Genomic DNA, 23,144 nt, shown 5'->3' on the forward strand with positions numbered 1-23,144 from the left:
CAGACCTTCACACTTCATGCTGTCTGGACCGTTCGCCACGGGGATCTCGTACTCGTGCATGCACACATCGCACTGCTTCCCCGTCAGCCCGTTGGAGCAGGTACACTCCCCCGTGCGCGGGTCGCAGGAGCCGCCTCTGCACTCGCACCCTGTCAAGTTTAATAACAGAGAAACACCCACGGCGTCATTTTATGCTGTTGCCACCTCGGAGGGAGGGGAAAGGCTGATTTTATTCCAGCTGTACCACTGCATCCCCACTTATCTACTGGGGGTTTCCCTGTGCAACCTAGCAACATGCACACAAACTCAACAGTCTGTCGTTTTCCACCTTTATCAATCCCATTAGCACCAACGCCCTGTCCCACTTCCCCACATGTGGGATGCAGCACCCGGGGCACAGGACTCACTCGTGCAGCCGCTCTCGCTGAAGCCCCAGTAGCCCGGGGCGCAGTGCTGGCAGCGGGGGCCGCTGACGCCGGGCAGGCAGCTGCACTGGCCACTCTGCATGTGGCAGCTGCTACCCACGGCGCCGACGTCGCAGTCACACCTCCGGCAGCCGGAGCATCCCTCGAAGCCGTAGTACCCCTCCTAGGGAAAAGCAGAACAGCAGGCACCCTGTTCAGCAAGAGGACACACGTGCCTCCCTCCTGGGGCAGGCTGAGGTGATACAAGACCCACGTCTTGCTTTCTAGGAGTGTTTTGACCACCACGGAACTCATATCAACATACTGAAGATGTGGAGCTGCAATAAGAGCCCAGACACACCACAGCGCTGCTTTGCAGAGCTGCCCTTGCCCTGCAGTGCCCACACTGTATGCCTGCAGGGAAATGGGGTTTATTGCAATTTCGCAAAGGATACCAAACTACTGCCCAGGCTGCAGGTGAACCCTGCCTCCATTGCTTGCCGCCAGAGCTTTAATAAGCTTTTGCAATGTACAGCCAGATCATACAAATCCCATCTTAACCATGTGGCTGCTCACAGGCCTGGGGATGACACATTGGGGCTGCCCCTCGTCCCTGTGCCAAGGACAGGTGACAACCCAGCATGCAGGTGGCCCTCACCTCGCAGCGGTCACAGTGCTGGCCTGTCACTCCAGCCTTGCAGAAGCACTGGCCGGTTTGTGGATGGCACGATTCTGTCCCACATGGTGAACAGTTGCACTCTGCCGGGGGAAAAAAAAAAATACACCCAGTTATATGCCAACAAAGTCGCTCAGCTGCTCACAAACTTTATTTCCAAAGGGGAATGCTATTTCTCCCTTATCTATCACAACCAGAGCAAAGACAGAGCCCTTCTCCTCTTGGATTTGTTCCTGTCAACAACTTATTCCCAAGACGCTGTGCAGGGCAGAGCCCTGTTGGCGAGCTGCAGTCTGGCTGCTGCTCCTCACAGTGAGACGAGCGGTGCTGGGAGCGGCTGTGCAAACCCACACCCGAGGCAGCACCAGCAATGCTGCTGCACGAGCTGCTCAGGGCAAAACCATCCCAGCCTGGGTGTGCTCTGGAGGCTCACATTCACAGAATCATAGAATCATTTTGGTTGGAAAAGACCTTTAAGAGCATCGAGTCCAACCGTTAACCTAGCACTGCCAAGTCCACCTCTAAGCCATGTCCCTAAGAAGCTCAGCCATGCTTCTTGTAAACACCTCCAGGGATGGTGACTCCACCACTTTCCTGGGCAGCCTTTTCCAACCCTTTCCATTAACAAATTTTTCCTAATATTCAATCTAAACCTCCCCTGGCACAACTCATAGCCAATTCCTCTTGTCCTATCACTTGTTACTTGGGAGCAGAGCCCAACACCCCTGGCTCCAAGCTCCTTTCAGGCAGTTCAGAGATCAGAAGTTCTCTCCTCAGCTCCTGTTCTCCAGGCTGAACCCCTCGAGGTCCCTCAGCCGCTCCCATCACACTTGTGCTCCAGATCCATTCAGGGGCAGACTGGAGTTTATGGAGTTGTGATGCTGGAGGGCAGGTTTTTGGAGGTTTGGTTTGTTTTTCCTCATTATCCCCTTTGGATGACGCCTGCAGTGTGTGCAGTACAACCAAGCTCATAACTCATCATAGCAACACACAGCCTCGCTAAGGTGCTAAACACATCTGTGGCCAGTCTGTCCATCTTCCCTCCCCAGTGCTCACTGCTGCCCCACTCACGTGTGCAGTTCTTGGCTACCACCGCATCCCCGTAGTAGCCAGGGCTGCAGAGCTCACACCGCGTGCCGGCTGTATGGTGCATGCACCCCGTGCAGGCGCCTGTCAGGGGGTCACAGCTGCTGAACAGCATGTTGGGATCCGTGTTCCCACTGCAGTCGCAGGGCTGGCACGAGCTGCCGATCACCAAGGGATTGCCGTAGTACCCTGGGGCACACCTGGAGAAATAGGGCAAGTTAAAGCACAGCCAGGTGTTGCGGGGGCATCTCCACAGCTCGTGCCGGAGTCTTGTGCAATTACAGCAGTGCGAGCATCCAAACTTGTAACTGCTGCAACCCTCAGGGATCACAAAGCACTTAGTGTTTTGCCTCACGGTACCCCAGAAAGGTGCCTTTATCACAGACTGCAAGTCAAGGCAAAGTACAGCTAAATAATACACCCACGAAAACACAATATATCAGCAGTGCAGATGGCAACAGGGCATGTGAAGGCTTAAAAGAACTGAAAGAAATCGTGCCGGCGCAAAGCACACTGGGGACAGAGCCAACTGTTTCCTTTGCAGTCTCTACTAGGACAACTTTACTCCTGCCACAGCAGTGGCTGCACAGGACTTGGCTGTGCATGGTTTCAGACAGACGGGTGCCATCATCCTTACCGCTCACAGTTGGGTCCAGCGTAGCCTGGCTTGCAGAGGCACTGCATGTTGGAGCCCTTGTGGACACAACCCACGGCAAAACTGAAACGACAAGGGGTGAACAGGAAGGTGTAGTTACCCCTGAGTCCATCCCAGAGGAACTGATTGCTCAGTGTGGGCTGTTGGGGCCTTGGGGAAAGTGGCTATGGACATGGTTTGGGGACACCGGCCAGCGCCAAGCCCTGATGTGGCACAACCTGGTTCCCAGTGGTGAAGCAGTGAGGCCAAACAGATAATCCCGTCCAAGGGTGCTTACTTGTTGGAGGCAACTGAAAGAGGGCATGGACATCCCACACATTGTAGGGGTTCTTTGGCAGAGCTGCTGCCCACGTAGCCATCCTTGCATCGCTCACAGTGGTCTCCCTCCGTGTTGTGCTGGCAGTTCTGCAAGGAAAAGGCCGGCTGCAGGCTCAGAGCTGACAGCAAGGAATAGTGGGTTGCACAAAGGATGCTTCAGTCCTTCCCCTTACCCAGAACTGTCTTTCATCTCAAGCTGACCCTGAGCGGGACCAGCCCTGAAACAGCACATGCAGCTAATGCTCTAATCCCGGCACAGTCTTGCCAGCTCAGTTTGTATGTGATGAGCTTTTTAATCACATGCTACAGACCTTATAACTCAAAAATATTCTGCTGTTTCACTGTTTACTTACAAGGCATATCCCAGAGCCTGGCAGGCACTGATCTGAGTGGCCATTGCAATGACATGGGATGCATTTTCCCAGAAAGAGCCCCTTGGTGTCCCTGTAGTAACCTGGAGCACATTCCTGAGGACAGAGAAAAAGTCAGAGATCTGAAAAACAGTCCAATGCATTCAGGCAAAACGAAGAGACTAATTTAGTTTCCATGACACAATTCCCACAGGGTTGTACTGATGGAGAAGAGATTGAAAGTAACACCAAAGATTTTTCAGTGCAGCTCCTTCCCAATAAGAGATAGTTGGACAGACAAAATAACCTATTCCAGGCTGCTGCATGCATTTGATTTTGGTCTGCACCACCTGAACTATTTCTCCATCATGCCTCTTCTGAAAAGGCAGAGGCAGCTTCCACACCTCTCCCAGGTGCACAGTGTTGTGGTGGGAGGGGAGCTGGGAGATGATGTTCTTTCCTCTGGCACAACCTGAGCTGTAATTTCCACTGAAGCCCTCAGGGGTCAGCTTGGAAGCTGGTACTCTGGCCCCACTGCTTTGCACAAACATCCAAACCCTACGGCTGCCACCCACGCCAAGCACGAGGGGTGGCTGAGACCCAAAATGTGACTGTTTGCCTCCCCTCTGCCTGGAGCAACACATCCCCTTTCACCCTCACCTGGCAGGAATCCCCCTGGTAGTTGGCCGGGCACAAGCACAGCTCCACGTTGCTGGCGCGGATGCCCGTAGCTGTATCTGTTGCCATCTCCAGGACCACGCTGCGCAGGGACACGGATGAAGAGAGCTGGGAGAAGAGCGCCCGGATCTGCAGCTGTTCCAGGTTTGCCAGCACGATCATGAGCTCCTCCCTAGACACGGGGTTGTGCGTTTCTGTGTGCCTGAAGTTCCCCTGATGGGAGAAGACTCGACGTTACTGGCAGGAAGCACAAGACACCTGAAAATCCAGCCCAGCCTTCACTTCCCTGCTGCTGGGACGTCTCGCCTTTGAACAGGTAAAACAGCCATGGATCTTCACAGCCAGTTCTACTGTGACTGGCAGCACCTAAAATACCGAGCTTGAAGCAACTGCCTCTTCTAAAAGTTGGACGAGAAGATCCTTGTGGTCCCTTCCAACCTGGTATTCCATGATTCTGTCTACAGGCTAGTCTTGTCCTTTCAATAGCATCTGAGAGCACTTGATACATGCTTGTGTGTGCAAACTCACCTCCACTAGCTGCAGCTGGCCTTTGTGTACATCCCCCGGGGATGGGTACGTGCCTTCCAGAAACATGATGCTCATCTGATTTCCCTGGGAGAAACAAGAAGGTGTCAGTCAGCACCTCATCCTGCTCATGCGGTAGCAGGGGGCACCAGGGAATTTCTGGGGCTGCACCTTTAGGATCACATCAGGGCGGGACTCCACTGGAATGAAGACGTCACCCCTCCGCGGGTTGGAGTGCAGCTCGTAGCGCAGGTGCCCACCATAGGAGGAAACCTAAAGGAGAGGCAAATTGCATTTGTTGCTGCAAGTCCACAGCGCATGGTCAGAGCTGTCCACATTCACCCAGACCGTGGGCAACGCCTGTGTGTCAGCGGGCACGCTGCTGGCACACGTGTTGGTGGGGTCAGGGATGCACGTGGCTGCTGGTCCAGCTGCTGCTGTGCTCTTACTTACCTGGTCCCCAAGGTAGGAGCTGGGTGCAACCCAGTAGAGCTCCTGGTAGGCATCCAGAAGGTTCTTGAGATCAGCATGGACAAGCTGCTCACGCAGGCTCAGGGTCGTTGGCACTTCCTGGCGGTCGCTGCTCAACAAGAGCCACCCGTTCATGTCAACAAACTGCGGGGAAAGAGCAATCATAGATCTTCTAGTGGAGCTACAGAAGGTAGTTGGATGCTGGTGCTCCAGAAGAGCAAGTCCCAGAGCAGCAGAAAGGATAACACCAGGTTTACAACCTCACATGCATTCTGATGAAGCCACTGGAAAGCTCATCATCACCCCTGCCTCTCATCTGGCACAGCCCCCCCCACACCATGACTTTCCACCCTATTAGACCCCAGAGATCAGGAAAAGGGGCTGGAAAGTGGGAGATGGGCACAGGGAGACAAAGAAAACCCTCTCCTCATGGTGTATCTTCCAGAGGGGTGGGATTAATGCAGGACAGAGACCTGAGGGCAGCGGGGAGCCAGGGGGACAAGGAACACAACTGCACCGCAGGCTCTGGTGGCCCTGGCCCCTCTCACCTCAGCTCGGTGCTTCTCAGCACTGCGGCAGCGATCGGTGGCACCGAAGCAGAAACACTTGGTGCAGCCCTTGGGGTTGCTGGCATCCAAAGAAAATGTCCCCAGGCGGCACTGGTCGCACCTCGGGCCCTCCACGTTTTCCTGGAAGACAAGCAAAGCCCAACAGCGTCAGCAGCTTCTCACAGGGCCTTCAAGGAGGACAGAGATGGCTGTACGAGTGATCAAAGCACAATTATCAGTGCCCGCACAGGTTTGCTTGCACAGCACCCATGAAACATTAAATTAACCTGGAGGAAGCACTTGTGAGCCCTGCAAAGGGGCTGGAGCAGGCAGTTCAGCAGCAGTTGCAGCTACTCTGCTGTCATGCCGGGCTCTGACATGGGGCTGGACCCAAACTGCCCGTCTCCCATGACAGCCAAAAGAATAAGCCTTCATGGCCAGGAAAAATGGGGAGAAGGAGTCTTTCTGAACCCACCAGCACGTGAGGCAGGCTGGCTGCAGCTCAGGCACTCTCCTTCTCCAGCCCTCTCCTTCTCCTTCCTGGCACATCAGACACACACAGTCCCCCACAGCCAGAGCAGGAGAGTCGAGCTGACGAGAAAGGCACCGTGTGAAGGCATCTAAGGACTGACCTTGCAGTGACACTGCCCCGTGACTGGGTCGCACACGCTGGCTTCGGTGCCAGCCAGGTGGCAGTCGCAGCGCCGGCAGTTGGGGTAGTGGTAGTAGCCAGGGGCACAGAGGTCACACTGTCGCCCGATGATATTGGGCTTGCACCTGAATGGGATGGAAGAGCCACAGCATGAGAAACCTCTGCCTTGCGTGGCTGTGCTGGGAGCAGCCAGGCTCTCAGAGCTTCACCCATGCTGGCACAGACACAATGCTGATGAGGATGTCCCCATTTTTCAGCATGCCGAAGTGTCCCATTGCTCCAGCAGCCACCAGAGACGCCGGCAGACATGCCCAATGCCAGAACAGGCCTCCCTCACCTGCACTGCCCGCTGTCCACATCGCAGCCGGGCTCCGTCAGCTCCTGCACACCAGGTTGAGAGCAATTACAGTCCTCGCAGCCGACGAGGGGGTGGCAGCCGAAGGTCTGGGGCTCGCAGACAACGCATTCCGGCTTCAGGGTGTGCGGAGGGCAGATGCACTGCCCCGTCACTTCGTCGCAGAGACGTGTCCCGCAGTCGCAGGCTGGAAGGGGCAGAAACGGGGCTGTGTTTGGGGGAGCCCAAGGAGAGTGCAAGGTGACGGATGCAAAGCTCAACTGCTCTGTGGGCAGCTGGGCTGTTTTCATGCAAGTGAAGCCATTACAGGGCTGGAAAATACAGCCATTTTCCAAATCAGCCTCAGCCCTAAGAAGCAAAATGGCCAGTGCTGGGAAGGCAGAGCAGGAGATGGGACAACTCACGCCTGCAGTTGGGGAAGCCCCAGTAGCCGGTGGCGCAGCGGGAGCACTCTCGCCCGATGACGTTGGGCTTGCAGGGACACTGCCCGCCGAAGGGCTCGCACTGGCTGCCCCGCGCCCCGGCCTCGTGGCACCCGCAGGGCTGCGCCCCGTTGTTGTAGAAGAGGGAGAGTGAGATGGCGGAGTCGCGGCAGAACCTTGACGACGTGCTGGGGCTGCAGGGGAAGGCAGGAGGAGTCACTGTGCTGCACACCCCCACAGCCTCCCGCCACCCCGAAATCCAGCAGGATCTCCTGCAGCAATAGGTACTGAGGGAAGGAGAGACCCACAATCACCGAGATCCCCCAAATACCCACAGGTCTGGTCATAAGATAAGGAATGTCTTAACCAGATCTCTTCCCTGCCACACAGGAAGGGGTTTTTGCTCCCTGAGGAGTGCGCAGCCACCCAAGGCCAAGCGTCTCACTTGATGTAGAAGCTGTTGATGCCACAGCTGCTGATGAAATCGTAGGACTTGTCCAGGGGTTCCTCCTGCAGGTACTGAGAGCTGTAGCTGTCCTCAGGCACCACAAGGATGTAATCCTGTAAGGCAATGATGTGATGGGTGAGCCAGGCTCCTTAGCTGAGCCAGACAGACACAGTCCAAAATCAGATTACTCAAAAAGTGCAAACGCACCCTCAACTTCTCATCAGCTCATCCCTTGGTGGTACAGAACAAAACACACGGAGTGCCCGAGTATGAGAAAGACCAGGGACCACTGCTCCACTGGGGTCTGTCAATCAAGGTCCATCTAATCTAGTGTTCCATGTGAGGAGTGGCTCAAACTCACTGGAGTGAAAAGAGACAGAATGCCCCCAAAGGGCAGCACTGACTGTACTTCAGCAGAGACAGGCAGCCACTGTCATCTTAAGCTCCTAGACATGAAGGCACTTGGGTTCCAGTTCTGCCTTTCAGCCATTTATCCAAATATTGGTCAACTTTCCAGTCCTGTTGCCTGAGGATAACAAAGGCTACCTGCTCCCACAATGAAGCGTGCCAGAACAAACAATGCTATGCAGGTTCAAAATACTACTGGAGCAGGAAAATTATTGTGATCATCACAAGCTATGTTTGCAGAGCAACAGCTTCCATTTCTGCGTTTTCTTGCTATCAAAATCAGACAGTGAGGGATAACTGTCATATACAGATCCTGTCTCTGTGAATCCTTCCCTCAATTCTACACCACTACAGTTGGAAGATTGCAACTTTTTAGGGTAGTTCAGAAGCCGAGTGATGATGGGAAATATTCCTGCAGTCACACAGTGACAAAAACCCCCAAGGACAAACTCTGGCCCTGCTGGAGTCATGAGGCTGGAGCCTGGTCCAGCACACCCCAGGAGCTTCCCCAAGAGCCGCTCACCAGCCACAGCTGTTTGCCCTCTGGCACTCGAACAACCACCGTCAGATCATTATCCGTAACATCCAAGATAATCTGGTCCTCAGAAACTACCAGGCTCCGGCACCCGTAGCCATGTGGGCAGAAAGCAGCATTGGTCTGACCTGAAAAGACAACAAACTTGTTAGTCTGATATTTCCCTACAGTCCCCATCACACCCTCCTGGTTTGGAAGAGATGAGTTGGGCTTGCTTCAGATCTTTGCATTCCCCCGAGAACCCCCAGTTATCCTCTGGCACAAAAAACCTTCCGGGCTTCTGTGTACCAGCAGCTTCCCCCAGGTGCTCTCACCTTGCCAGATGCGCCCACCATTGATGAACACTTCCACGGGGAAGGTGGGGTGGTTGGGCTGGTAGTAGTGCAGGATGAACGCATAGCGTCCCAGGGTCTGGATGCGGCTGTTAAACACAATGGCAGCCTGGCCCAAAACAGGAGAACAAAGAGACAAAACCTCACATCTGATGGCTGTACTCACAGCCTGGATATTTTTCATTCTTGCATAAATTTGGGCTTTTATTGCACAACTGCCAGGTCTAGAGATTTTTGGGAAACTGACCCCCCCATATCTCCACATTCCCCTCTGTAATGGTGCCACTTACAAAGCTTTTTTTGGGAGCTCAGAGAACCAAGTAGGGTTGAATGGAGGTAAGACACAACAGTCCACAAGAATTACAGGTTCAGGGACAAGTTTAAAGTCCAGATTACATTCTGAAAATGCTAATTGCTAAATTGCTAAAGCTACTCAATAGAGAAGGAAAACCCCATGCCCCAGGTGTCCAGTGTCACAGCACCATCAAACCAGCCCATGCCGCTACCTGTGGTGGCTGCAGGAGGATGAGCTCTGCGGTGGGATCCACTGCCGTGGGCGGCCGAGGTGCAGGATCCACCGGGACCCCAGTGGGGGCCACATGAACAGCCTGAGCCAGGGGGACATCAGGGGCGATGGGCAGAGCCTGGCCCCCCTCCAAAATAATCGACTGAGAGAGCTTCAGGAACCTCGAGGGAACACAAGAGCTGCTGCAAAACAAGGAGAAAACGGGATGTAAAGATCTCAGACAAGGAAAGAGAGAGGCTCCAGGTCCCGGCAGGAGAAGCACGCCCTGTAACATGCGGCAGATTACAAAGCGTGCCTGCCAAGGGAGACATTTCTACCAAGACTTCTGGGACACGAAGTCAGTGGGAAGAACAGGAAACTTCCACAGGCTAATTCATGTGCAAATATATACCCAACACAGTGTCAAAAATCTGGACACAGTGTGTGTCTCTTGCTGCATGTAAGTGAATAAACTGCTTTTGGAAACAGCCATCTTCATGCTAAAACCCTGAGGGACCCAAGACTCCTACCTGTTGGACGAGAATGTGCCATGGACACTGATGCAATGCACCTTTGGCTCGATGAACTCCATGGTGAACTGCGCAGCGGGTACGAGGTACACTTTGTGCTGCCGTACAGGAAAGACAGAATCACCCAGTTACACGACAGCCTCTGCCACTGGGAGCCTATGGCAGCTCTGGGTCCTCCAGCGATCCGGCTGACCACACTAAGCATCTCCTTATCACACTTCAGCTCATGCACGGCAGGTCACATCTCTGTTCACTGCCCCTTCTTTCTTGGCACAAACCCTAAGGCATTTATGAGCTGCACATATTTATGAGATTCTTCTATCCTTGCCTAAGCAACTGCTTATGCCTTCAAGGGGAAATCGGAAGAAGCCACACTGCTGCAGAGCTCCCTCTTCACAGAGCAGCCACTTCTCTCCATCTTCTCCCAAATCCCAGTCCCATGATTTACTTCAAAACACACTGCTGTGACCACCTTGGACTGCTCAGGCCATAGACCAAGATCTAGTACCCAGTCCAAAGAGGACTAGAAAAACTTTCTCCAGGCTAGGCACCACTCCTGTTTCTCCTCCTTGCAACCTGCCCTTACCAGGAAGAAGTCAGCCAGATCAGAGGTGAAGCGAACAGTGGCCTCTGAGGTAAGTTCAAAAGTTGCCATGCGGCTCTGGGAATCTACAGCAATCCCTCGGCAAAGGAAACTGCAAGAGAAACACAGATTTTGAAGCCAGCCTTGAGCAGGGTCCTGACCCACATCTTGTCTTGCCAGCTATATGTCCTGAAGGTATTTATACAAACTCCCTGGAAATCTTTTGGTGTCTCTTCTGGCAAGTCATAAGAGTGAAGTCTCTCAAGGACACCCCAGACATTTGTTTCCTACTGCAAAGGTTGCAGTCTGAAGTCAGACACTTTGACAGTAAGGGACAGGGTTTGACCTGGAACAAGAGCTTCAATAAACCTGCCTGTAGGCCATTCTCTAAGTCAGGGTTGCACCAATGTACCCAGCTGTAAATGGGAGCAGCAGGTTATCTCCTGGCAGAGGCACTAGAGGACTATGTTGGCTCAGGAATGTTTTCCGAGGGATGGCCAGTCACTAAAATCCACGTCCAGCTAGAATTAGTTTTTTCATACACAGCTGAGATGTACAACGCTGAGGCATCGCTGTGTTCACGTGATAAAGCAGGAAAAGCTCAGCTGGGCGGGCTGTGTCTGCCCTTGCCACGTCAGAGGAGGACCGAACCCTTTCTCCTTCTCAGAGATGGCCATACCTGTAGACACACGGGTAGAAGATGAACGTGCCCTGCTGCATGGCTAAGTGCGGCGAGCTCACAGCAACACCCACTGTCTGCAGAGCATTGGTGTTGGCGTACTCCACCACCAGCAAGTACTTCCCGGGCTGGGCAACAGGCAGGGACAGCTGGACTTCCACCTGGAGGACAGATGGACAGCTGAGCAGGAGTGTCCCATCCCGCTCCGCACAGCGAGTACGTGCAGGACGCTACAAACCAGCCTCCTCTGCAGCTGAGGGGCCAACAGGCCAACTCTTACCATACACCACACGTGTCCTTGCAAGCCCTTTGCATGTGAGACACTGCTTTTGGGTGCCCCGAACAAAGGGGTGTGCAAGACTGATGGACTAACAAGTGGGGTATACAGAAGCGCAAAACCCTTCTGATAACCTGCCTGGGCATATGTAAAGCACCAGAGCGGGGGAGCAGAGGGGTGAGCACCGCGGGGGCCACGTGAGCGGTGAAACAGAAGTGCCACTCACATCACTGCCGCTGCACATCGCCATCCGGGGATGGGAGGGGGTGAGCTGCTCCGTGGGACACACTCTGGGTAAGCGGTTGTCCAGCCTGCACACCGCATCCACGCCTGACGCTGCAGGGAAGCCATCCAGAGACAGGTACTTGTACAAGAGGCAGCTAAAAACATCAGGAAAAAAATTGTAAAGTGCAATTGTTAGATCGGGATTGAAGTGCACCCGCACATCTTGATCCCATCAAGATTTGCAAAAGGCTTTGCTCTAACATGAGCACTCCACTGCCCAAGGGAGCATCTCAGGTCACTGTGGAGCAAGAGATCGTGTATTATAGGGCCAGTGAGGGCAGTAACAACAACAAACTTCTCTCCTTGCAACGTGCTTTATCCTGGGGACCATTGCTATAGTGGAGGAGACAACTGGACACCATGGACAGAGGGATCCTGGGCAGAGCAAGCAGACACACCGAGATGCTCTCAGCACTACCAAACTCTACTCATTCATTTTAAATAGTCCAGCAAGACCCAATTCATTGTAGCCATTTTCCAGGTCTGCTGACTGATATCCAACCTGTCACTGGGAACCCAACCTAGCAGAGGACTGGTCCATGGTCTTACTGGGTGAGGTGGCCCTCCAGGGTCCATAAGAACACACAGGTTGCCTGTGCCATGGATGAGGAGATCTAAGCATTGGCTTTCTGGGCAGGTTCAGCAAGTTAAATCAACCCCAGCAAAGTGCTCCACTAAGCAGTTCTACTGCATCCAGACCCTCCCACAGTATATATTTCTTAACCCCAGGCCAAGAGGAGCTGAGTAAGTCCCACATAGTATTAAGACATGATGATTCTTACTTTTGGGTGGCTTGTTCAGGTGCTGGCTGGTAGGTACATGGCTCTGTGACCTTTAGCTGCAGTATTGGTGCTTCATAGTATGAGCTGGGTAGCAAAACCAGATAGTCCTAGGAGAAGAGACAGAGAGTTGGTTACGTTTGGGACACTTGTCCCCAGGGAGCGGCTGAAGCCCCCCTTGTGGTGGATGGTCCTTACCAGCAGCACACCCTCTGCTTCAACAACCAGAGACCAGGTGTTGGGGTTGAGTACGAAGGGCTCCCCAAAGCTGTTCTGGGGGACGGTGACAAAGGCGGGCTCCGTGCTGGGAGTAAAGACAATCTGCTTGGTCTGCTCTGTACCTGGAGCGGGAGGGATGAAAGACTGTGAAGGGACTGCGATGGAAAACCCGGGTCTGCAAATCGGAGGCTGCGCTCAGGGAAGCAGCTCTGTAGTGCAGCGGGGAGTCCCGGGCTCCTGCTCTCCCAGTGCTGCCATAGCAGAGGCACCACAATCCCACACTGTCCTGTAACAGACATCTACTCTCAGTCTGCTCAGTTGCTTAATTGGAGGAAAAAAAAAAAACAACACACACAATAAATCACTACAATCCTTAATGCTAATCCACAGCTCTTTCAGTGTGCTCTGCATCCCTGGACTGCAAAGCATGGAGTACTGCACACCAAGGAGCGTTTTGCCAGCTAGAGAAGGAAGGAACTCATCTGTGAAGAATTTATTCTGAGACAGAATTGCCCAGATATGTTCTTCCTTAGGGATATTCTCACTCCAGCCCCACAGGCAAGACATCTGTCTTCTGGAAAACTCTCAAACCTCTGGGCTGTGCTCCTGTCTTTCTTGTCAGCCACAGACTTTGTGCCTGAGATTTAGACATTAATTTTAAGGGACAGGACAGCATGCATTTAACGCTCGATCCTGCTGTTGTTGGACAGCTCCTTGGCCCAGCTGACACATTCCTGTAACCTTTGAATTCATTAATTTTGGATGCAATAACAGTGCAGCACCTAGCAGCAGACTGTCTGCCTGTCTAGGAGTCTCAGGAGGGTTTTGAAGAGCACAGGTGAGAGGGATTCACTGAACAGGGCTACATGGTGAGGAGACCAGATGAAGATGGAAGTGGGGAATGTGGCACACTGGCTATCCTTGTGTGGTACGTGGACATCGAGGCATAATGCAGAGGGCCAGAAGCCAAAGCAAGGGGTTTGTGCTGCTGCTAGGATGGGTGACAGCCCTGCCCATGTGTGCTGGTGTCAGCGGAGGCTGAGCCCTTGCTTTGTCAGATGGGAAGCAGGGGTGAGGATGCAAGGAACAAAGAGATGTCCCTGAACAGGCAATGGGGTAGGTTTCTTGAAGAGCTGAAGTTTCTCATTCTTTTCAGATGACAACTCAAACAGAGGTGGCTCCTGGAGGTGGGGTGGGAGAAACTGGTCTGCAAATAGAATACTTGGAAAAGGGTTCCCTTTTTGCAAGCCACATCTTCCAACTTATCTTCTTGTCAGGCTGCTTGTCTACCATGTGAAGCCCATTTCACCTTGGCAGAAGGTGGTTCAGCGTTTCTGGAGCTGATCTGGCCTATTGAGGAATCTGCCCTCTGGACCCCACTGCTGGTGTGTCAGTCTGGCAGCTTGCTTTCAGCACTAGAAAAATCAAATATTGCTTCTGAGCAAGGAGGGAAGCACATTATAAAGGAAACGAGCTCTGCTGCTGGATAGGACAGATTAAATACTTCCTTATCTTCAGTGGGATCCTAAAGCATGAGCATGGCTCATGCTTCTCCTGTCTTTCTGCTGTGTAATATGACTGCTCATAAAAATAATCAGCTATTTTTCCTCTCAAAAAAAGTAGAAAAATAATATCTTGGCGCTTCGGACCTTGCGTTATCACATCAAAGGCAAAACACCTCCTATGTCAATTCAAGACAGGGGAGAGAACTTCACCCACGGATAAATTCGGTAGCTGGTGTTGACAGCCTTGTGCTGTGCATGTGTGGTCTGGAAGAGCTTCAGCAGGACGATGTGGGAGTGGCATTAGAAGAGGTAAAATCAGTCAGCCAGCCACTCACTGGGGCACTTGCACGGCCTCAGGTCTGTCCCCACGCAGTCTTGCTCATAGATATATTAGTTGTCCAGGTCTCTAGGCTTGTTCAACCATCTTTTGGTATCTCTTGTCCTTCTCCAGCAGCTCATGGCTTGATGAGAAGACATCGCACCCGAGTGCAATGCCTGTATAACACACGCATTCCCATTCCACTTCCAAACCTCACGCCATGTGTGAAGCCAGCAGCCTATTTTGGAAGAAGCGCAAGGCAAGGGCAGGTCTGCCACATGAGGGCACCTGCGAAATAAAACCACGTCCAGCTGCCAAAGTTTGGATCCAGTTCCCAGCACTTGGCCCATTCCGGTTTTATGGAAACTCAGTTCAGTTCTGCCTGGGGCACTGGGGTGATCTTGTCCTGTATCAAATTGTACAGCAGCCAGATCTCACAGCAGCCTGGCTGCTAACAGTCCTCATCACGCAGCGCCAGGACTGGGGGCCAACTTGCTGCCTCTTTGTTAAATAAGGGGGGGCTGCAAACTTAAATCAGCCTTTTCAATTGGAAGGGCAGGACTAACAGGATAAAGCCATATGGAAGTGTCTTCTGGAAAGGATGATGCAGAAGGTTGCCTGGGATGGGGAGGAGGTGGCGATGGTGCAGGGGAGCAGAGCAGTCTGGGATCCTTACCTCTCCTTCGTGGCTGATAAGCTGTAATTTTGCCATACACAGTGGCCCCTCCTGAATTAATATACCTCAGGATGACATGGAACAGATAGAGCTCTGCCTCCTTCACGTCTACAGTGACTCTGATTTTATTCTGCAAAAAGCAAAAAAGCACACGGGGCCACACGTCACCGGCGGGGGCAGCTCCTGGCTGCTCACCCACCCTGCGGGAGAGCCTGACCCGTCTGCCTACCTGCCTGCCTGCCTCTCTTCCCCCTCCCTCGCCATCCCACGGCACGGCGCTGGCCAGCCACCTGGGACGGGCACACCTGGGACGGGCACACCTGGGATGGGCACACCTGGGACCGGCACACCTGGGATGGGCAAAGGGGCAGAGGAGTAGTGTCGCAGTGTGGGATGCTCTGAGTTAGTCTAGAAGTGAAAAGTGCACTTACAGTTGCCACAAACATTAAACTTTCCTTCCTCAACGACCGACACCCTCCCTTCCACACTGGCGGGCCCCCGGCTGACGTAGCGGAAGACGAGGCGGAAGAGGTCGGGGGATGTCACATTGAGAGTCACCACTACCTTGGGCTGGTGGGAGAGAGAAAGGGGAGAGAAGCAGAGCACACCTTCAGTTACCTCCACCGCCCACAGCTGCCAGCCCAAGCGCAGCCGTTCGGCTTCACTGCTCCCAAAGCAACATGCCACAGCGCAAGGAAGGGACAAGCACATCGGCCCTGCGGCACAGTCATGGCATGGCCGTCCCTTTTGGGGACAGCCACCAAGGGAACAACCTGCCTGCGGGGCTCTGAGCACATCTGGAAGACGCTGTGGCACAACTGGGTGGTTCGGCTACCCCAGGGCTCACACTATTCCAGAGGAAAGGTTTTAAGAAGTTCTTGCTTTTGTTATCGGCATGTTGCTTTTGGGCTTCATGTGCCGTAACCAGACAGCAAGTGCCAAAGGCTGAAGCTCCCGCCCTTGCGTTTAGGGGGCTCTGCCCAGATGCCTACAGAGGAGGCTGCAAACTGAGCTGCTGTCTCGTTCTTGGGAACCTGCAATGCTAAGGACCAGTGCTGCTAAGGGAGTGTGTCACCTGTCACCAACAGGCTTGTCAGCCCTCCGCCTGCCTGGACACTGTTTGGCAAGATCCCAATTAAGGAGATGCTAAAGTCCGACCTATTTCAAAAAGATCTAAGCATCTCCTTAAATACCCTCCGATCTATATGGCAAATCTGGACTCTGCCCTGGGACTCCTAATGAGGGCTCTGTGTTCTTCAAAGCTCCAGTTACACACCAGCTTCCCACTGGAAACTAAACTGGATGGATCTTGCAAAGTGAACTACAGGTGAGACTTGCCAGCAGAAAGCCATATGCTAGTCCATCTGTCAAGGCCTACTTCTATCTCAGATGCCAACACTGGATGCAAAACAAAAGCTGTGAGCTTGAGCATGAGCTCCATCCTTATGCTTTAAGGCTAGGGTTTTCTCAAGGGAACCTACAGGAGTTTGTTGCTTACCTCCTACCTACAAATTCAACAAAAAATGGCTAATGCATTTGGCCTCTCTGTTATTTTGCCTTAGCATGAAAAAGGGAAGCAAACTCAAAGTACATGCACCAGAATAAGGACTATCTTAGATGGGAAAAGACTGTCAGAGAATTGCTGCCCTGCACCCCCATCCCCAAACACACACACAGGCAACACTTCCACAGGGGCCATGCAGAAGAAGGATCCACCGAGGAGAAAAAAGGGTCAACAGATGAAACAGCTTCACTTCTAGGCCTTAGACAACTCCAGATTAGTGTAAACCAGCAAACCAGCTAAGAGAAAGAGCAGAGGCAGAATGGTAACAGGAGGTCCAAGCTGGCCATGGAAGCTAAGGAAGACCTAACTTATTTTTGGACAAGGGAGGGAAGGTTATACAGAGAGTTGCAGGAAAGAGCAGAGTCAGATGAAAGAACCACAAGGAAACCCAGAGACAGTGTTTATAGACATCCCTGTAAGTAATCACTAAGCTACCACCCTTGTCTAAATGGATTAGGATGTCAGGTGATTCCCAAATTAGGATCTTTCCCCTCATCAGTCTATGCCACCCCCAGCACTACAGGAAATATCTGTGCAAACAGACTATATATACACCGTGCTGTTTATGTTGGCCATCGTGTGACTGGAGGGGGGTTGAGGAGCATTTGGAGTGAAAGATGTGTGCCAAATCAGTCCTGCACCAGCTGAATCCTTCCCAGGGGGAGCTGGGCCGGGCTGGAGACACTGGCCGTACCTGGATGGAGGACATCTGCGCGTATCCTCGCCAGCTGAAGCCCTCAAACTCCAGCGGGTTGTAGCCGAAGCGCACAGCCCGGCCAGCCGGCGTGGTGCCTTCCTCCAGCTCAAATTTCAAGTGATGAAGGTCAGGGAAATAATGGTCCCTCGCGGGTCTGGGGAAGAGAAGGAGCATTGTTACCTGCTGGGCTACCTGGAGGCAGAGGCAAGAGGACACCTCCACCAGGCACGCAGCTGATGGAGCAGCAGCCCAGATGTTGGTGTCCCCATCCCCGTGCTGGCAGAGGCCACTGTCCCCAAGGGACCGAACGGCAGGCAGAGCACTCCAAGGTGCATCTCCTGTCAGCAGCTTACTGGGTGCAGGTGGGGCCGCGTGTGCTCTGCCGGCAGCGACAGGCTCCGCTCCGCTCCTCGCACGATGGCCCCAGGGACCCGCCGACGTCGCACCGGCAGCCTGCGGGCAGGAAACGCCTGTTTACATTCCCGCCGTGCTAACAAGCTCCTGGTCACTAATCAAAGGCGCATCCCGGCGGGCAGGGAGGCTAGGGCCGCTATTTTTATTCCATTGTATCCGTTTTCATATTGGCCCCAGCCCCACTTGGATCGGCTCCTCTTCCACCTCAGCACGGAGCTATTTCCAGGCGGCTGTAGGGGAACAAGGTCTGCAAACCCTGCGGGCCGGGTGCCGCGGCCCTGCTGCCAGCAGCCTTGCTCCCTCTTCCCTGCCCTGCCAGGATCGCGTGGGCCAGCTGAGAGTGGCTGGATCTCTTCCTTTACCTCTTCCCATGGGCATGATGAAGAGCAGCCAACCCCTCACACCCATGCCCACCTGCTCCCAATGGGAGAAAGGGGTACAGCCGTAAGGACACGGCCAGTCATTAAAACACACCACTTTCTGGCACCTAAGGTGCACCTTTCCTGGCCTTTTATCCCCCAGCCTGATAGATGTGTGTCCAACAGTGGCAAAAGTGTGAAGACAGGTCTCCAGATCCACAGCAAGACCCAGCTCCTGCTCTTAACCATGGTATGATCAAAACCAAGAGGTAGGACACCTCCTGCCCCTTCTTTCCAAGGCAAACAGTCAGCTAGTATATGCAGAGCTGTTTGCTCCAGGGCCAGCTCTTGGGGCCCCCCTCAGTTCACCCAAAACACCACAGACGGGGCTCACCTTGGCACCCAAAGTAATTTGCATTCTCCATATTGAAGTAGCCGTCTTTGCACGTCGAGCAGAACTGGCCACAGATGTTTGGTTTGCAGAAGCACTGCCCGTCGGCCTAGGAGAGAAGCAGGAACAGAAGCTCATTCTCTCCCATTGCTCATCATGGTTAAGTTGTTACTCAGTTATTTGGGTCTTAGTCTGAGACACTGGAGGAACATTTTGAGTTTCATGCTCTACATGGCTTCCTGCGTGTGGGTGGGCCAGATAAGGGCCAGATAAGTTAAATCACCCAACAATGCAAGAAAACAAAAATCCAGGCATCCCGAGCCAGACCCAGAAATATGTAGGTGCCTAATTTATGACAGGTCTTAATCCTGCGTTCTCATGAAGCCCAGATTGTGGTGCAACCTCTGAGAGCTCAGCGTCAGGACAGGCGTCTCCAGCAGCTGCTGGGAGAAACGGAGCTGAAACAATCCCAACACAGCCCATGCTCGGAGGCGCCTGGAAGCAGAGAGGAGCAAACCCACCTGCTGGCACTCTGCGATTCTGCTGATGGTGCCCTTGGTATCACACTTGCAGCCTGGAGAGAGGGAGATGAACAAGAAAGCCAGTCAGCCCCTGAGAAGAAGCCTGATGAGGGACAGTACCTGCCACACCAGAGGACATCGGGTGGGATAAGAGGAGCCGGGAACTGGTCAAGTAGAGGGTAGTGCTGCACAAGGGCTCACATTTCATTCTGGTCAGTTGCTGCTGAGGACATGACTACCAAAGACATTTGCCTTTTGTGCACTTCTGTCCATGAAAAATTAAGTGTGCAAAGTCTTCAGGAAGGGCTGAGAATGGCACAGCTCATTGCATGAGCCCCTTGTGTTTCATCCCAAGCAAAAAGACCCAGGCTTCAACCTTTCCCCTCTCCAAGTGGGGGTAACCCAGACCACTCCAGTTCTGACATGTCATCCCGGGGCGAAGAGGAAGGAAGGGCCTCCCTTCCATCCAGTAATGATGGTCTGGGTCTTGCACCATTACAGCACATGGGGGACTTTTTGGGGATGTGCCAATGCCATTTCCTTACTCAGGCAGCCGTAGGGGTTCTCTGGAGTCAGGTTCCAGTATAAGGGCTTGCATCTGTCGCAAGCTGGGCCTTCAACGTATGTCCGACATGCACAAGAGCCCTGAGGAAAGGGAGAGGGAGAAAAGAAGAGGTGAGAATTTGCAGCACAGTGGATGAACATGGTATCTGATACTCTGGCATGGGTAATGGCTGTTTTCAGGCTGCACTTAAGGAAGGACTTGGGCCAAAGTGAGAAAAAGGGGATCATGCAAAAATGACCTGCAGGGCTGGTGGGTTTATTCGATACTCACCGGGGACAGCGAGGGATCTGCAGTCACCAGCCCTGCTGGGTTACAGGAGCCCACTAGAAAAGAGACGCACAAGGAGGGATTTATAAAGAGACAGCTCACACCCTCACTGTTCCTAAACAGGGTTATTTCTTCCCTTGTGAAGCTTTTGGAGGATGATAAGCCCATTTGCCACCACCACATCACTATGGCCCAAGATACTGGATCCCAACCCCCATCAGGGAGAAGGGAGCTACCTTCGCAGTGTGGAAATCCGTAGGCGCCCGGCACGCAGCTGTCGCAGCGCAGCCCTGTCACTTTGGGCCGGCAGCTGCACTGCCCCGTGTCCTGGTCGCAGGTGCTGTGCAGAGAGCCCTCCCGGGAGCACTGGCAAGCTGAGAAAGAGAAGAGAGCAACCGCTGGAGCTGCAGGGCACGGAGACTCCTGCATTCAAGGGTTCCCACCAGCAACGTCTTTTGGCTGCCTGACCTTCACTACCATCAAAGCAGGCAGAAATACAGGTAACAGATAACATACAGACTCATTCTTTGCTTTTGGTTAAAAAAAACCCCATCTTTTAAGAGAAGTAATAAAAGCTGCAATGTTTATCAGACTTATTCCCATAGGTTTATGTGTGTTTCCAGAGGCAGGGAGAAATTTTGGTCAAGGAAAAGGGGAATGTGTGATCTCATCCCCAAAAGGTCAGCAACCAGTGACATATCAGACCCTACAAAAGCCCATTTGCACCCAAACACTCAAGAGCAGCATTCAGCCATCAAGGTCTGCCTTGTGAACATTGTATTGTGGGGAGCAGACCTGCAGCACCGGGCCAGCAACGCAGCCTTGGCAGCGCCCATGGCCAAGGGCAAGGGCTCTGTGGCTCCTGGCGTGATCTGCATCCTGCGACACACATAGAGATCCTGCTCCCCTATCACATGAAAGGTCAGCAAGCTGCCCGGGAGCTGCCCATGCCCTCCTTGCCCAGCCAGCACTCCTCAAATCCCTGCCAAAGGGGATGTTTTAGGCTGACACCCCCAGAATGGCTAACAGCAAAACATTGTTAGTAAAACAATGGATTAAAAGAGAAAAAAACCCAGGTTCTCTCTTTCTTTCCTTACTGTGACTCCTCTACAGCTCTGCAATATGGACACTGCTTTATGAGACAGAAAAGAAAGAAAAAAAAGCAACTACTGAACTCCTGCGAGACCATTTCATCTCTGCCTCCAGCTCTTCAAAGGCATTTTGCCGGCAGCGTTCTGCCAGCTGGCTGCAGCTCAGGCGTCTACATTTTGTATGGTGCAAGAGGGTGATGATGCTCTTTTGTTGCTTCAGGGAAATTGTATCACAGATTATTTTTTAATGAGCAGTAAATTCTTGCTGGGAGACATAAGAGTACATCTGGCTCCCAGTCGGACTGCTGACAGGGAGGGAGATGGGGACACTCTGCCCAGAGCTGAGGACGGCTGTTCAGAGGATTTGGGACCGCAAGCACCTGCCGCAGGGATTGCTCAGCCCTGGCACCAGCAGCTCTGCTCCCAGAGCAATGTGGGACATGGGGAGGTGGATGAAAACCACCCTGCCAGCAGACACCCTGACTTTGGGGCTGCCATGGAATCCCAAATCCTGACCCTCATTGTTCACCCTACTGTACAACCCTACACCCACTGGTTTTAGCATAGTGGCTCCTCCTGTGTGTTGGTGTGAACTGGGGTGGAGTAAAGCCCTGAAGAGCCTAGATGTGTCATTTGAGCCACATCTGAGCATCACAGGGCACCAGGGTATAATCTGAATACAGGATTTGAGACTTTGCTTACCCCACTCAGAGCCTTGCTCTCTCAGGCTGCAGGCACTCCAGACTGAGGACAGGCAGATACAATTCAACACATTTTATGTGCATCTGCACACAAAGCTTTTGTAGAGAGAATCTGAACCACAGGTGCTCCCAAGTCATATTCTGTAGGTCTATTTCTTAACAGGTCGCTGGATTAGAAGCCATATATCCAGAGTGGGTTTTATTTCCCAATGGAGCAGGCAGACCCAAGCTCCAGCAGTTAGTGACAGTGAACGAACTGGGGCAGACAAACTGCACTGCCTTTGGGGAAGCATTTCTTCGAGCCGTTTACTCACGACAGAGCATGCCTGTCAGATGAGACAGGTGAACTGTGCCCAGGAAAACTGCCTCGTGCTGCAAGAGCCAACTATATCTGCGTACAACCCTTGGAGATGGATTATGGAAACGAAAACCATTACAAAGCCAATAGCAGCAGCTATTCCCTTTTCTCCCCTGAGATGCGACAGTGGTTACTCACGTGTGCAGCTGGGGTACCCGTAGAAGCCCAGGGCACACTGGTTGCAGGTGTGTCCTGCAAAATTCGCGTGGCATCGGCACTGGCCAGCTGGGCTGCAGTTGTTGTCCAGCGCACCCCGGGAGTCGCAGGAACAAGCTGTAAGAGCAGGACTCTCAATAGTCTGGGGAAAAGTGTGATCCAGCCACTGATGGTCTGAATCGTCACTCAGCCCCATAGGAATTAGCTGTTTCCATCAAAACTAAATTAATTTCTTAATGCTCTAGAGAGACAAGGAATATTTTCAGCTAGAGTCATGGCCATACCAGGAAAATGCCACTGAGGGTTTTTTACAGCCCACTCAATGTTCCTCAGCAGTTTAGTAGGTTAATGCACTAAAAAGACAAAAAAAGCATAAGCTGAGACGCCAGGTCACAGCAGGATTGTGAGGAGGAAATGTGACTGATAAAAACGGCTTTGTCTTCCAGGCTTGGGCATGATCGACGACCTCCAGAACAAGCCTGCCAAGTTCACAGTGCAAACCGCATGGGTTTTGATTTCGAGAAACACCAAAGCCTTGCAAAAATAGGCATGTTTTTTCACAGAATCATAGAAACATTTGGTTGGAAAAGACCTTTAAGATCACCGAGTCAAAGCGCTAACCTAACACTGCAGGTTCAGAAGGAACTGGCCGTGACTGTCCTTACCGTAGCAGTGGGGGTAGGAGTGGTGCCCGGGGCTGCACTGCTCACACCGCGGCCCAGCAAACTCGGCTCTGCAGAAACACCTCCCGACGGAGTCGCAGCCGCCCGGCAGCGTCCCGACCGCGCTGCAGCCGCACACTGCAACACAGAGGAACCATCTGCCCTGTGCTGGGAGCGT

General features: G+C 53.0%; 1 protein-coding gene across 1 annotated transcript in view; it reads right to left on the bottom strand.

Annotated features, from left to right (window-relative positions):
• LAMA5 (laminin subunit alpha 5) overlaps positions 1–23,144 on the bottom strand; it is a gene marked incomplete at both ends in the record, with an annotated part of 88,288 nt that overhangs the window by 13,102 nt on the left and 52,042 nt on the right. Inside the window, 35 exons of the mRNA XM_080354674.1 lie at positions 6–149; positions 408–588; positions 1,063–1,163; positions 2,152–2,366; positions 2,804–2,884; positions 3,099–3,226; positions 3,493–3,606; positions 4,150–4,380; positions 4,696–4,779; positions 4,864–4,965; positions 5,146–5,307; positions 5,712–5,852; positions 6,344–6,488; positions 6,701–6,905; positions 7,123–7,334; positions 7,586–7,701; positions 8,520–8,659; positions 8,846–8,972; positions 9,370–9,571; positions 9,899–9,996; positions 10,485–10,593; positions 11,161–11,321; positions 11,664–11,817; positions 12,505–12,611; positions 12,700–12,842; positions 15,652–15,790; positions 17,479–17,635; positions 17,835–17,934; positions 18,649–18,754; positions 19,167–19,219; positions 19,712–19,811; positions 20,002–20,054; positions 20,235–20,372; positions 22,287–22,421; positions 22,970–23,104. Coding sequence (XP_080210800.1) covers positions 6–149; positions 408–588; positions 1,063–1,163; positions 2,152–2,366; positions 2,804–2,884; positions 3,099–3,226; positions 3,493–3,606; positions 4,150–4,380; positions 4,696–4,779; positions 4,864–4,965; positions 5,146–5,307; positions 5,712–5,852; positions 6,344–6,488; positions 6,701–6,905; positions 7,123–7,334; positions 7,586–7,701; positions 8,520–8,659; positions 8,846–8,972; positions 9,370–9,571; positions 9,899–9,996; positions 10,485–10,593; positions 11,161–11,321; positions 11,664–11,817; positions 12,505–12,611; positions 12,700–12,842; positions 15,652–15,790; positions 17,479–17,635; positions 17,835–17,934; positions 18,649–18,754; positions 19,167–19,219; positions 19,712–19,811; positions 20,002–20,054; positions 20,235–20,372; positions 22,287–22,421; positions 22,970–23,104 — 4,719 coding nt within the window. The remainder of the gene's footprint in view (positions 1–5; positions 150–407; positions 589–1,062; positions 1,164–2,151; positions 2,367–2,803; positions 2,885–3,098; positions 3,227–3,492; positions 3,607–4,149; positions 4,381–4,695; positions 4,780–4,863; positions 4,966–5,145; positions 5,308–5,711; positions 5,853–6,343; positions 6,489–6,700; positions 6,906–7,122; positions 7,335–7,585; positions 7,702–8,519; positions 8,660–8,845; positions 8,973–9,369; positions 9,572–9,898; positions 9,997–10,484; positions 10,594–11,160; positions 11,322–11,663; positions 11,818–12,504; positions 12,612–12,699; positions 12,843–15,651; positions 15,791–17,478; positions 17,636–17,834; positions 17,935–18,648; positions 18,755–19,166; positions 19,220–19,711; positions 19,812–20,001; positions 20,055–20,234; positions 20,373–22,286; positions 22,422–22,969; positions 23,105–23,144) is intronic.

Source organism: Nesoenas mayeri, assembly GCF_963082525.1.
Source record: "Nesoenas mayeri genome assembly, chromosome: 16".
Classification (NCBI taxonomy): Eukaryota; Metazoa; Chordata; class Aves; order Columbiformes; family Columbidae; genus Nesoenas; species Nesoenas mayeri.